Source organism: Apium graveolens, chromosome 7, assembly GCF_009905375.1.
Source record: "Apium graveolens cultivar Ventura chromosome 7, ASM990537v1, whole genome shotgun sequence".
Lineage (NCBI taxonomy): Eukaryota > Viridiplantae > Streptophyta > Magnoliopsida > Apiales > Apiaceae > Apium > Apium graveolens.
Window position 1 is genome coordinate 4476148 of NC_133653.1, and position 15396 is coordinate 4491543.

The 15396-nt window shown below is 32.8% G+C and overlaps 2 protein-coding genes across 4 annotated transcripts; both read left to right on the plus strand.

Moving 5' to 3' along the window:
• The first annotated feature begins 3606 nt into the window (after positions 1-3606).
• Positions 3607-7657, plus strand: LOC141672550 (putative F-box protein At3g51171). 2 transcript variants are annotated; one of them, XM_074479171.1, is made up of 3 exons: positions 3607-5012; positions 5490-5571; positions 7401-7657. In XM_074479171.1, the coding sequence occupies exons 1-2, from the start codon at positions 3670-3672 to the stop codon at positions 5533-5535; spliced, it is 1389 nt and encodes a 462-aa protein (XP_074335272.1). In that variant the 5' UTR covers positions 3607-3669; the 3' UTR covers positions 5536-5571; positions 7401-7657. The 2 variants fall into 2 exon arrangements, with proteins under 2 accessions (XP_074335272.1, XP_074335273.1); XM_074479172.1 differs by lacking the exon at positions 7401-7657 and adding an exon at positions 5718-6001.
• An 822-nt stretch (positions 7658-8479) lies between these two features.
• Positions 8480-13853, plus strand: LOC141672932 (uncharacterized). Of its 2 annotated transcripts, XR_012555741.1 has the most exons (4): positions 8480-9902; positions 10424-10512; positions 12431-12493; positions 13559-13853. XR_012555741.1 is itself a non-coding variant. In XM_074479632.1 (3 exons), exons 1-2 carry the CDS (start codon positions 8548-8550, stop codon positions 10467-10469), a joined length of 1401 nt encoding a protein of 466 aa, XP_074335733.1. In that variant the 5' UTR covers positions 8480-8547; the 3' UTR covers positions 10470-10512; positions 13559-13853. The 2 variants fall into 2 exon arrangements, 1 of the variants encoding a protein (XP_074335733.1); XM_074479632.1 differs by lacking the exon at positions 12431-12493.
• Positions 13854-15396: the final 1543 nt, after the last annotated feature.

The window sequence follows — 15396 nt, forward strand, 5'->3', positions numbered from 1 at the left end:
TATGGTTGGAGCGAGTTGGCTTCCTAATACTATTATAAAAAAAATTATGATTAGCTATCCTGCTGTTTAAGATTAATATTAATAATAGAATAATTGAAAAAAAAAATTGATAAAGATTAGGATTTAAAAAGTGAATTAGACATTGAAATTTGACTAATAAGATAAGAATTATTTATAGATTCCCTCAGTTTATTTCAGTTGCGTATCAATTCATATAATACGGTAAATGTATAGTGTGGCATAAAAACTAGTTTACTCACATTCCGGAACACATAGATGCCTTATTGAGTTTTTCTAAATTATGGCATAAACTAGTCCCCATCTAATCATCGAATTAGAAAATATAGCAGCATTGTGTCGCGTGCATAGTGCGACCCTAGAACCATGGGATTTTGAAATTAAGAATTTGATTATTAAATAAGAATTCAAATTTTTATTATGTGGATTATCGAATGTGTTGTGTGCTTCGCTTTAATAATTGTTATACATTATATCGTGTGCATCTTTGTTCAACTTGTAATTAAATACATGTGTGATTTCATGTGATCTCTGTTATATGTTATATGTCTAAATTAGGTTTTTGAAAAAGATTATATTAATATTTGATTCGTTGGACGGTAGTTGCTTGGTGGGATTCACAGCTTCTTCTTTTAATATTTCAGGTTTGATGTAAGTTCGAGTTGGATAACGTTGGAGTTCGAGGACTTAGGATTGGAGTAGACTGAAATTTGAACTTCCGCTTTTGGCTTCATTTTTGTAATAGTCATCTTGGTATCAGATTTTGGATTATAAATTATATTTTAGTTCTACTTTGAGTTATAGTTAATTATCTAAAAAGTTGGGTTGTTACATCCACTCACAATGCGCTTGTAAATGAGCCTAACACATGTTTGCATTTTTATCAATAAACCACAATCGTTTATATTGACTGAGGTCAGTGATATCCATCTCATGCACTGCCGTATAAAGGGCTTTTTGTTCCAATAATTTTAAAAAAATATATAAGAAAACTTGCAAAATTTGGAGTAGAAACAATCCGAACTAAAATTTGCATACAAGCTTTTAGTGATTTAATGCATCAGCCTGTTGTGTAAGATAAAGTTTGGAGGATAGCTTGGAGCCAACAACAAAATTCTTCATGCAACAAGCATTGTTATCCAATGGGTTTGGTAATGGGATATTGCTTGATGAACAACGAACAATGTTTGTCACATTTTAAAAGGCTATTCACTGCAAGAATGGAAATTTTGTGATTTTATTTTACAAAATTTTTTAGACTGCATTGAATCTTTTTACATGGAGAATCTGAGAGATATGGGAGATCAACCTTGACATGTTCGAATAGTGTTCTTTTGAGCTGAGTTTATTTATATCATCCTCAATGACTTGTCTAAAGCTAAGTTACGATTAACGATAAACATGTCAAAAAGATACCAACACAACAACACCTTAGCGCTTAATAAAGTGTTGCAAAAATACTTTGTAGAACTTTAAAATTTGTTGTCATTTTAAAGTTATTGTAAGCTGAAATTGATGTGAATGCATTGAAAAGATTTTAATCTTTCTATTTTTTATGGTATTGATAGTATCTTAGTAGTTTTTGGGCTTAAGATAATAGTCTTATTTTAATTTAATTTTATCAAATTATACAAATTTTTTATTATAACTTTTTTTTGCATACTTTTAAACTCCTTTTAGTTTCATTGTTATGTAAAATCTACCTCGTAATAGTGGTCAAATCATATATGTGCAGTCCCCATATGAATTGTACAAACAAGTATAAATTGTGAAATTAAAGTCTAGTCTAATTTGCGTCCAGATTTTAGACTAACCCCGACTAAAAGTTCTAATAATCTTATTTACTTTATCAATTTTATTGAAGCAGTTTTATAACCAAAATTGAACCGATAAAAATCAAAACTAATATTTTTAAACGGAAATCGAACCGATAATTTAGGTTGTGATTTCAGATTTAAATTTTGAAAATTGAGAATATGTTGTATCGATAAAAAAACTGACTCAAACCGAACAAACCGTACTCCCCATGGTAGAGAGAGGGATGTATGTACATAATTACTTTGAGATGTGATAAGAAAATTTAATACTCTAACTAATTTCTCAAACTCAATGCTAATTATACACAAAATCTGGGTTAAATGCTATTTTGGTTACTCAACTGACAGAATACCAACACCAGGAATGCACAATAGCCTCACAACCACCAGGAATACCAACACCAAACCGAAAATCCCGTATGTATTCTTTAAAATTTTCAATTAAGTCATTGCCATTACATTTCGTTAAAAAACTGACTACGTTTGGTGAGTTGACTTGAATATGTTCACTGTGTGATGTATAATCAGCTAAATCGATGATTCTGTCATCCAACGCACTAAAAATTTGCAGTTGGGTAATCAAACTGAAGAAACTTTCACCAAGATCACTAACTATTAAATCTGTTAAAAGTTCAAAAGAAATTGGAATAAAAGCTTTCCAACCATAATCTCAAGAGCTCTCCTACAACAAATATTTCCTCTCTTACAAAATTCCCAAACATATAAATAAATAAAATAAATACACACATTATCATTAATGATTTCATTTACGAAAATATCATTATTTTTAATCTCTTGTTATTCCGTATATATTTTAGGCCATTTTGGAAAAATCCATCAAATTTCTAACAATAATTAGCCTTAACATTGTGATATCTTTTTAGTAATTTTAAAATAAATTAGATAACCAAATAAGTAGATAATAAGAACAATAATATATAATATATATAATATCATTAATGTATAATTTTCAATAAAAATACTACTACTCATGTAATAGCCCGTGTTCTAAAAATGGGTCGATGAACCGATTAATCGGCCGATAAATCGATTAATCGGACGATTAATCGGCTAATCAGACGGATCCCGTCTCGATTAATCGAAAATCTGGTCAAAGTGTGTTATTTTAAATCAGCCAAAGTCGGTCGATTTGGTCAAAAATTGGTCAATTCGGGTCAAAATCGGTCAGTTCGGTCAAAATGTGAAAATTAATATTAAAAAATTAAAGAAAAATTGAAATTCAAAATAATAGTTAATATTTAATAATAATATATTGACTTGTATTGACTAGCACATGCTCCTAAATCCTAATCTCTAATAAATTAATAAGTTTTTTCAATTAGAATACTCTTACTCCCTAAAATATACTCGATTGATTAATTCATTTCACAATCTCCTTTAATTTGCTATGTATCTAATTTTAACCGTTCATAAATTTGTATCTAATTTATATCAGTAGGTATTCACTTTCTAACTACTGATTAGTGAGTATTTATTATTTTGCATTAATCAATTATAAAAATATGTATATGTCATTTAAATATTAAATATGGACTAGTGATATATGATATTATTTTTGTAAGTCGTATGAAAATTTAATAAAATTTAAATAGAAATTTATATATTAATATTTAATTAATTAAATTAATTCTAATTAATTTTCCAATTAATTAATTTTATTAATTACCGATTATCCAATTAATCATCGAAAGATAGCACTCCATTTTCTCATTTTCGACGACCAAATATTTAAATTAAACAGCTTTCCAATTCAATGTACAATTGACCCAATTGGAAAGTACACTCCAAAACCCTAACTCACACTCTCACTCACATGGGCACCGGAAGAGGCGGCCGGAGAAACAATCTCCGGCGAAACCAACCCAAACCCACTTCATCTTCACACCTCCCAGTGGACCCCACCAACTCAGAACCCTCAAAACCCCAACCCACCGGAAAAACATTACCAGCTGAGCTGCTTCTTGAAGTACTTTACAGAACTGAAGTGAAGTCACTTGTGAGATTCATGTGTGTTTGTAAGTCATGGTATGGTCTCATTACTCACCCTAAGTTTGTTAAGAAGCATCTGTCTTTTAATAACTGTAATAATAGTCATGTGATATTTAATGCTTATGGTGCTGGTAATAGTAAGGCGATATCGTTGTTACGTGTGGATAAAATGCCTGTTAAGTTGCTTGATATTGATGTCAGTGGTAAAGATAGGTTTGATTATCCTAGGAAGATTAATTTTGTTGATTTTTCGAGGAAAATGCATGTTGCGGGTTCGGTTAATGGGGTAGTGTTGCTTATGCATATTGATGAAATGATTGGGAAGTTTGTTGCATTGTGGAACCCTGCAATTAATAAGTGGAAGCCGATTAAGCTTGATGAGAAAGTGGGGCATGATTGTGAGCTTGAACGTTCGGCTTTTGGGTTAGGGTATGATGAGGGGAATGATGATTTGAGGATTATAAGGGTTGTTACTAAGTCGACTTCGAGGACTGAGTTTCATAAGAATTTTAAGTGGGCTCGGGTTGAGATTTATTCGGTGAATAAGGGGTGTTGGAAGGATGTTGATTATGGGGGTGAACTGTTGTTTTGGCCGCGGCAGTATCATTGCAATTTTATTGTGAAAGGTGCTCCGTATTTTGTGGGGATTGACGAGATGCCTGATTGTGTGGTAGCTTTTCAGCATGAGATTTTGGGGTGCTTTGATCCTTGTACCGGGTTTTATAAAAAGATCCAGTATCCGGAACACTTTAGGGAAATGAGTACTTGGGCAGAGCCTTTTGAATATCAGGATTCTGTTGCTGTAATGGTTCAGTCTACTCCTGGATTACTTGACGAACCAATGATTGATTTGTATGTGCTGGATGATGACACTGCTATCTGGACAAAGATGTTTACTATCGGGCCTTTCCCTTATTTTCAATTCCATGTACCTAGAAAGTCCTTCAAAAGTGGTGAAATAGTATTTGAGGAGCAGTTACGTACTAGAGACTTTTACCTCTATGATCCTAAAACTAGTTATATTAGTAGTCTCATTGGAACTGAAGGTCTGAAACCACTTTGGATGCAATCTTACAGTCACACAGAGAGCCTAGTTTCTGTTAAGGGAATGGAGTTGATAGGAAAGGAGGACAAAAACAAGAAAACCAAAGACAAGAAGAAGAAAAGGTATCTCCCTTCATTAACTGCAATTATTTTTCTTTTTTTACTGTGATTTTAAGGTTCTTGTCATTAAATCATGTATTCGGCATGCTTTATTCATTACGGTGCTTAGTAGACAAATTTGTGCAGTCCTTTACTATATGACTAAAAAGCCTTTGACTTGACAAAAGCCAGAATACCTTTCCAGAACAGACTCTTACTATAACGACAGATGCTACTTAAGAACTACATTTTGAATTTACTTGAGGTGCGTTCTGTTGTAACTGGTTTTTAGTCGCTTCCTTGCAAATTAGGGTAAATTTAACAATTTTTTCATGCCTTCTACATCTTGTTACATGCTTTTGCTTCTCCATATATAACATATCGCCACAAGTCACATACTATTTGTTTTCTCTCTTCCGTCCTTATGTCGTCGTGCTATAGTTATTGTTATCTTATTATGAACTAGCTTTAGTTTTTACCTGGCTTGAATTTTACATGCAGGATTGAACTGCTGTCTAAAGATTTTGAGTCTGTGTTGCATGTTTAATGTGGGGCATGAAGGAGTGAAGCCATCTTTTGGAAGGTATGGAACTAGTAGAGTTCTTACTTACGATACTCTTATTAACATTTATAGTTGCACTGAAGATATTTCTTGTTTAAATCTCATTATTATTGAATTTAACTATTCTAGCATATTTTATGACTGAAAGAATTATTTTACTTTTGAAGGCGGAAAACAAGTGTTCTTGGTAGACTGATGCAATTTTTTTCCCAACCTGCTTGACTTGACTCTCTGGCTTCCAATCTGCTGTTTCAGTACTACTATCTTAGAAATTCTGACTATTGTCCAACTCAAGTCCACATAGTTTAGTTTTGGATATTTTATCTATACTCTTATTAATGAATTTAGGGGCATGTAAGGTTCTTAAGGTGTGTAAAGATATAGATTAAACCTTGTACTTCATAATTCTCATACAAGCCACTAAGGGCTGTTTAACTTCTGTTGGCACTTAGTTTACATGTGCTTCTTCCTCTATCAGTTAGTTTCAAAAGCACTGGAATCAGTGACCTATTATGGGATTTTTTAATTGTTTATCTTTTTCTTTAATGTTTGACGTTGCCAGTCAGTGATTTTAACGGTAACTGTTTAGAAAAGGGACTTTGAAGGTGCAAGTACAATACTCTGTTCTTGTAATTTTACTAATTACTAGGTTAGTTAACATTGTCTTCTAAATTTTGTTACGCTAATTTTTACCTATGCTAATCAGTGTCTGCTCCTGCTCTTCACTGGAGTATGACAAGGTTAATTTACTTTGCATTTTACCCAATTATATGGTGATTTGGTTGTATAACATGAAAAACATGAAAGGTGAGAACCTCTAGAAATTACTCCCTCAATCCCTTCCAATTGTTTACATTTATGAGGAAGTGTCCGGCACACATTTTAAGGTGCATAAAAAGTATAATTATTTAGCTTATTTTTACAATTTTCTTTTTCTGAATAAAAGTTGAATGTTTTAATTTTTATTCAGAGAAACAAACTTGTAAATTTTTTTTACAGAACTATACTTTATATGCACCTTAAAATGTGTGTCGGACACTCTCTAAAAAATGTAAACAATTGAAAGGTACGGAAGGAGTAGTTCGCATGGGTCAACAGAAGAAGTGTTCTCTAGAAATTAAGCTTAATGAAGATCTGACTTATTAACAACAATCACATGTACTAAAATGCTAAGTGTGGTGATGTTTACACACACACCTACATTGGTCATGGTACATAAACACTTACCTTTTGTATGTGAATTATGACATCCATAGCTGTCTAGTCTTATGTGCAATTAGCTCTTTTTCCTAAGTCAATGGAGAATTGAGATATCATGTTACTGTTAGAATGGGCATCAATAAAATTTTGTGATACCATTCATTGGACTCAATGTATCTTAAAGCATTCACTGACAAGAAGTATCTTCAGATCCTCTCATACCTAAGTTATTGTGTCAGATACCAATCTCTGTTCTGAACGTATACAATTCTACTTATCATGATTATAATATGCAGTTAGGCTAATTTTTGAATATATACTCGGGTCAGTTGTTGCATTTCTAATTTATAAGTGTTGCTTAGTTTTAAGTTGTACCAGCGTAGCTACCAGTATTAAGCATTACTAATTAAATATTTAAATGTGTTCTTTTGCTTGCTGCATAGCACAGGGAGATGTAAATACAAGTTTTCATCAATTTGGGTGTGTATGTTCTGTCTTTGACGCTGGCTAATTGGCTATACATTTGTTATTAGTAATTTAATTAGTGTTTTTAATTTTTAAGTTGGTATCGTCTCTTTCTATGATAGCCATACAATTCTGAAATCTTTGTAGTTTCCATATCTAATCTCTCTGTTGTTTTTAACTTCCAGATATGACTGTTTTGTTGAAGGCTACTAGGCTAGTACCGGAAGGATGTGATGGAAATGAAGACATTAGATGTTATTAAAGGAACATGACATGTAGAATGTTTCCCTTTTGAAAGTTCTCTATTAATCTATTATTTAATCTGTCTCGTTCAAGAACTCAATGTAGGAGCCTTGTTACTTGCCCTTTGAACCCCGATAATCGCTGTATCTCGACGATTTCTACAGTTATGCTATGCGACGGTGATCGAAACTTTGAATTATATCATGGTATTTAGGTATCATGTACTTTGGTTGGGAAGAAGCAATGTTGCCAACATTGCTATTTTCTTCATGTTGCTTAATCCTACTTTTATTTATAGTGACAGATCCGGAAAGTTATGGTCTAACATTAGTATGCAAGTTGGACCAGAGTTAGATGGGCCCATAAATCTGTTGGACTGGATCTCAAAAAGTCTGGAATTCTTCAAATTGAATTGGGCCAGATCTTCAAAAGATGCGGTCCAATTGTATACTTCTCTAAAATTACAAAAGTGCATTTTAGGTTCTTATAAGATCCCTGTTAATCAAATTAATATATAAAATTATTTTTTTCAAAAGAGTATATATAGATTTATTAATAAGACATTTTCAATTTTTAAAAACTTCACGTTACTTTCAAAATTTTCACCTATTTAACGTAACCAAATATTAATGAAAGAGGTGATATCAAATCAGATTTTTTCTATCGATCTCCTCAAATATTTCTGGCCGAAATCTGATAAATTATAGAAAACTCACGAAACTAAATTACACGAAACGAATTAATAGCCCAGCTTCTGAAACAAAACACATTTCATTACATGAAAATACCTAAAATCCCAGAAACTGGAATACACAAAAAGAACGAATTGCCTAAATTTCATAACAAAATACATTTAGTATACGAAAATACGAAAATTCCAAAAAATTTAATTAAGGGAAATGAACGAATCATCCCTAACATAATACATTCTATTACACGAAACACGAAAATACGGAAAACCTGAATTAGGCGAAATGAACAAATTGCCCTGCTTGCGGTGACAAAACACATTTCTAAATACTTATTCAACCATAAACAAACACTTGCAAGACCCTAAGTCCCCCTCTCACTCTCACTCTCCCCTAAAAAATGGCACCCACCGGAAGAGGAGGGCGGCGCAACACGCACCGGCGCAACAACCCCACTTCATCATCTCACACAACCCCTCTCCCACCATCACTAATCATCAAAATCCTCACTCACACCGACCCCAAATCACTCGCAAGATTGAAATGCGTTTCAAAGTCATGGTATGCTCTCATCACAAACCCACTCTTCATCAAAAAACACCTCCTTATTCACTCTACAAACACCCACACTCACATCATTTGCAATGCTTATATTACTCGTAAACCTAATACTCGTAATTGTAGTCATCGCAGTACTCATAGTACTTGTAATCGAATTAATTGTAGTAAGGTTGTGTCGTTGTTACGTGTCGATAAAATGCCGGTTAGGTTGGTTGAATTGGAAAATGGGGTTAATGGTAATTGTGAGTTTAGGAAAGGGATTGGGTTTGGGGAGTTTTCGAAGAATATGGTGCTTGCGGGTTCGGTTAATGGGGTTGTTTTGGTTATGAATTTGGGGGAGTTGAATGAGAGGTTTGTCGGGTTGTGGAATCCCGGGGTTAATCGATGGAAGGTTGTTAAGATTGGTAGAGAATGTGGGGGTTTTGGGGGGGATGTTACGTGTTCGGCTTTTGGGTTGGGGTATGATGAGGGGAATGATGATTTTAGGATTATAAGGATTGTTACTGGGTATGTTTCGAGGGCGGAGTTTTTTGCGAAAGGTCAGCGGGCTAGAGTGAAGGTTTATTCGGTGTATAGGGGGTGTTGGGAGGATGTTGATGGGGATTTCTCGTTTTGGCCTAGTCGGTGTAATTGTCAGTTTATTGTGAAGGGTGTTCCGTATTTTGTGGGAGATGATGTGATGCCGGATGATCCGAGATCGAATCAGCAGAATTGGATTTTGGCGGGGTTTGATCCTTGTACCGGGATGTATAAGAAGGTTCATTATCCGGAACACTTCAGGGGAGATACTTGGGTAAAACCGTTTGAGTATCAGAATCGTATTGCGGTTTTCGTTCAGTGTACTCCTGGAGCACTTGAGAAACACATGATTGATATGTATGTGCTGGATGACGATAATTGTAGTTGGAAAAAGATGTATTCTATTGGGCCTTTTCCTTTTTTAGAATTTTTCCAACCTCAACAGTCCTTTAAAACCGGTCTGATAGTACTTGAGGAGCTGATAGAAAATGCCCGTGGCCCTTGCCTCTATGATCCTAGAACCAATTTTGTGACTCTTCTTATGGGAATCGACAATTTGGAACCACAGTGGTCAGAGTCTTACAGTCACTCAGAGAGCCTAGTTACTATTGAGGGAATGGAGTTGATTACGAAGAAGGACAAAAACAAGAAAACCAAACCCAAGAAGATGAACAGGTACTTCCAGTCATTAAATTTGATGTATGATTGTTGTCATGAAATTTGTATGTGTTTAGCTTGCTTAAATTGTTACAGTTCTTAGTATATACTAAACTCCCGAGTGCTTCATTATGTGAACCTGCGTATGTATCCTTTCACTTGACAGAAGTGATACTACTACCTATCCAAAACAGACTTTTACTTTTAATTAATAATGCTACTAAAAATTTGCATATGAGAAACGTGGATTTCAGAGTTAATTGTTTTAAAGATCCTTCGCTGCAAGGGACAATTAAGTCATTTTACATGGTTTTTACATCTGGGTTACATGCTTTTGGCTTCTTCATATTTAACAATTATGCACACGCAGAGAAAGTTGTATAATATGTCACCACAAATAGAAATGTACATTTCGTTTTATCTCTGCACTCTGATTCTGCTTCCCTGCCATTACATTGCTGTGCTATAGTTCTAAAGAACTTTCTATAATGAATGTGTATTTTTTCTGACATTTTATCTAATTTGAATCATGCACGCAGGATTGCATTGTTGTCTAAAGATTTTGAATCGGCATTACATCTTTAGTGCACGACAGGAAGAAGCAACGAATTTTGAGGTCTTTTAGAAGGTATGTGACTAGCAGAGTCCTTCTTAAAGTGGTACACTTAGGAACATGAAAGATTATACTGAAGTTAAATGTTTCTTGTTTGAATCTCATATTGTTAAATTTAAGCTTTCTTTGCAATTTTTGTTGGCTGAAGAGATCATTTTACTTTCGATGAAGGGCAACTAATGTAAGACTTCAAGACAGATGCAAACCTATCTTCCCGAGCCATTTTACTTAAATCTGTGACTTCCAATCATAATTTTTAAAACAACTACCTACATATGCTTAGTTTTGGAGACGTTTACATATTTTTAATGACTTTAGCGGCAATGAAAAATTGAACTGGTTACTAAATTTCCTCACTTTTACATTTTACACCAGCTCATTTACAATTCGAAGGTAGTTTCTTTTCTCCATATAAAAGAAGCTTGTGTATAAAATTGTAATGATTACGGAACACTTGAGAATTGAAACATTGATTTTGTAGTTCACCTTTATATATAGGTGGTGGTCTGTAAAAATGTACATGGCCTATATCAGTATTGTCATCCGTCGTCATTATTTCTATATTGTGGAATATTCCCAGAGGCACCATACTAAGAAATCTGAAGTGTAGTATAAGATTATATACAGGGATTGTACTCTAAAGTGCCCGTAATATAGGAGGCAAGTTACTCTGTATGGAGCAACAGTCATGGTAGATAACTTGTTGCCTACAAATCAGGTTCGGAACATCTTGCATTCTGGAATAGAAATAACTGATATGAAGATCTAGTTTACACACTTTCCTGAGTATAAAATTTACCAAGACCAAGGCAGACTACTTCCCTAAAGCCTCCTTTTTTATATAAATAAATATATTTTGGCTCTTCTAAATGAAAACATAAAAACATTCTTTTTAAACCTTCTTATTCAAAAAATCCAGTAAGTTTACATAGGTTGGTTGAGTCAGGAGTGCAAGGAGACAGAAAGTTGCATATTTTTTTAGGCGGGCGTACTAATACTAACTATATCTCAAAGCAGGCTAACACATCGTGTATTGTTAGAAAATCTTTTGGTTGAGAGATTCATATAGCAGTAGCATCAATTTGACAATATTAAATAATTCTCAGGGATCCTGTGCCATTGAAATAGTTAAACCGGCCAAAGTTAAATGTAGCTTAACAACGTGATATACTTAAGTTAGATATAGCTTAATGATTAAATAATGTTGTTGAGTGTTTAACACAATATATTCGAAAATATTGTGACTATCCGGCTATCCCCAATGTATGCTCTCTCCCAGGTACAGAATCATAGTTGAAACATGATTAGGTTGAATTTATGGCTGGTAGGCTGAGTAACTAATTGACTAGGCATGTTTCTGTATATTTCCTGTTTACATCCTGTAAAATCAGGATTTTAGATAAAAGATGCTGAAAAATTGCATTTTTGTACATGTACTCGATCATGCACATGTAATAGTACTTTTCTTATTGTTCTGTAGTTCATAATTGACATTGTTTACGATATTGAACATTTAGTACATGCTCTCATTTTGTAAGAACATTATATTATAATGCTTGTGATTATATATTTATATCACAATCCTTTAATTAAGAATCTCCAATCTACATAGCTAATCTGCGAATAGAAGCAAACGAAATAATTTAAACCCAGCACACATACACACACATACACACATCACACATGTGATATAGGACCAAAAAAATAGCACTACAAGAAAACACGGGTAAAAGCGACTGCACAAAAATGACCGACCTGAAATTCGCCAGACATGGTTGAATTTAAGGTTAAACAGAATTCACAAGATAGTAGCATTGTTTAAGACATACAACTTCCAGTAGTATAACATTCATAGTTAGATGATACTGTAGTTTACAGAAGAGTTATGCAGTTGCCTTTCATCTTCTATTAATAAAACATTTATAATTGACAGTCATGATTTAAAGAGTCAGAGCTCGTGTATGAGATATGCTGGCAGCGTTTGGCCTACTTTGAGGTTTGTGTGTGCTTATTATTTCCATGTGCTTTCCTCTAGAGAATTCATTCTCTTAGCTTTTAGATTAATGATTTACTAAATCTTTTTGGTTCTTGGAATTTTATAGTTCTAGACTGTGTTAGCTTCACAAGTTTTTGCTGTTGTAAAATCACTGTGGTGACATAAGCAGTTTGTGTTTTTGCTTGTATTCCAAAAAGTAAATGTAAAACTTAAAATTTATCGCGGAGTAGACAAATTAATCAATTTAAATATTTTTAGTTCATGTGGAGATGGCTTCTTTTATGTCCTAACCATACACATCAACAAATCAGTTCTGCATAATATGTTTTTATTCCTGGTCATCTTAGTGAAACTGTTTGATCTGATGTTTTCTACAGAATGAATATTACGAGCAAGCTTGTACCTTAATTAAAACAGAAGTTACAGTTCATAGTGTTAATCACTTTATTTGTACATTTTTCTAGTAGTAACAAAATTGGCTCCCATAAATTAGTATCATGATAATTAAAGTGCAACCACAAGGGCAGCAGACTGTTAGAAATTAAATGTTTGTATTTGTATTTGTTTTTTTTGCATAGACACGATGGTTGGATTGAGGTTCTTGTTATTTTTTATCGTTATAGTTTCTATATTTTATAAAATCAAACATGCCTTTTAATAAATCAATTAGCTTTACTCGTATACTTCCTGGACTAGTTTTTCTTCTAGTCACCGTGGACTTTTAGTAAATAGTTATAACATTTTCTTGAAAGTGCCTAGTGAACTGAGTATTTATGATTTGCGTATTTGCCAAATAATGTAATTTAAGGATGTAGCATGCTACATTAGTGATTACAATGTTCTTGTTTTGCTTGCTGTAAAACAAACAGATGTAAGTATAACTTTTTATGAAGTTAAGTTTTAATGATTATATGTCTCCATCACACTTTCATTCACTATTTCCGTCTATATGATGGTTATACACTTAAACATATAGAATTAGCAGTTAAATTGTTGTTGTCTATTTCCGTAATAATTGTTAGTAGTTTGCATGTCTAATGTCTTTATGTTGGTTAATACTTGCAGATATAAACTTGCGCTTTTATGAAGCCTGATACAGTAAAACTTGGATGGACCCGGAGAAAAATGAAGATGACCTATGGAAGGAATGTGACACGTAGAATGCTTCTTTTTTTTTTCTTAAACACTGTTGTTTTCTATGGTTTAACTTGGTTTAGAAACAATGCTGTCTGCTTCACTGTTTTCACAATTATATGATCCAGTTAGAAAAAGTGAATTACATATTGTACTTTCGTCTACTGGAAGTGATCCTTTAAAATTCGGTTCTTAAGTTCTTGATGTGGGTGCATCCTAATTTTAATTTTAATGACTTGCCTACTGTTTTCCCTTACATTTGCCAACAGCGAACAAATTTGAATGTCTTGTTTGCTTAATCTTGCCAGGTCTTTTCACATTATATGCTCGCTTAATTTTCCGTATAGTTTAACAAGTTATTATAGTACTTTCCGTAAACATTAACCTCAGGCGACTCGTGTAAAGTGCGTATTGAGTTTGTTTACCCTCTTCCCTGACTCATGCACCTCAGGTGATTGCCACACAAGACTTGTAACACCATCATGGTGCCTAATGTTACTAGCAAGTTCTAATATTACAACGACTAAGGTTGTTTTATTGCTCCTTTCGGTGTTTGTCATCACAAGCACAGGTAAAATATATGGCATATTTTTCTCTCGGAAGTCTTAGAGTTTCTGTGTTATGGTTCATTTGTAGGACTAACATCTTTGTGTTATAGTTCATTTGTAGGACTAACATCTTGTTTGTGTTAACACTTTACTACTTTAGGTAGGAGCTTATAGTGATTTTTGACTTTAAACTGTTAAATGTTGTTTATGTAAAATAAGTTGGAAAATTAATTAAAAGTTAAAAAACAGCTTAAAATTTAAAATACACATCGTTCAATTTATAACATGAGATAGCTAAATTTATCAATATCAATATTAATATTAACTTTTGTTCAAAATAAAAATTATAAATACCCGTTTGCGCTACAAGAATTCTTGTATACCAAGGGAAAATGGTAACGTAAAAAATTCTTACTTCATATACCAAGGGAAATGGTAACGTAAACAAATCAGTTGTTAATTACCTACGGAACTTAGAAACTTGAAAGGCTGACCCCTAAATTTGCTAGGGCACATTTTTTTTATATAGGTGTATACATAACATACAGTTAAAATGAATAAAAAAAGTAGCAAACTAAATTTTAATTTTAATTTTTAAGGATAAAATTTGAAAATGCAAAAAAAAAAATGTCCTACACTTAAATAATTTTTAATTGTTATTAATAAGGCACATAAATTTTAGAAACACAAATATTAAAATCATCTTAATAGAAATAATAAATACTTGTATTGAAAATTGTAGTTTAAAAACTTCATTAAAGTTAATAAATTTAATTATAATTAAAAAAGTCAATTTAACGTCTAAATATGTACTAATTAACTTTTAAACTCTTTGCATTCTTAATATTTTGAATTTGTATGGGTGACTCTACTAACTCATATAACACATATTACCTATTCATATTTCATCATCTTGTCTCTATTAAAAAAAAGACTTCTTATATTCCTTCCTTGGTTAATCTTTTCATCACTCAACACTCATCACTCATCAATCATCGAACATCTAGGGCTCAGGGCTGCATTTTATCACAAATTTAGAGATCACTTTGATTAAAAATTTGTGTGTCACACCTGCCAGGTTCTTTTGTTCTTATTTATTTTCTTTTATTCTTATTTATTTTCTAGATTTATATTCAATATTTGTGCACTTTTAATATACTAGAAGTAAAATTAAGCCTCCTAAACAATTATCGAGATATGAAAAAAGAAAGAAAAAAGGAA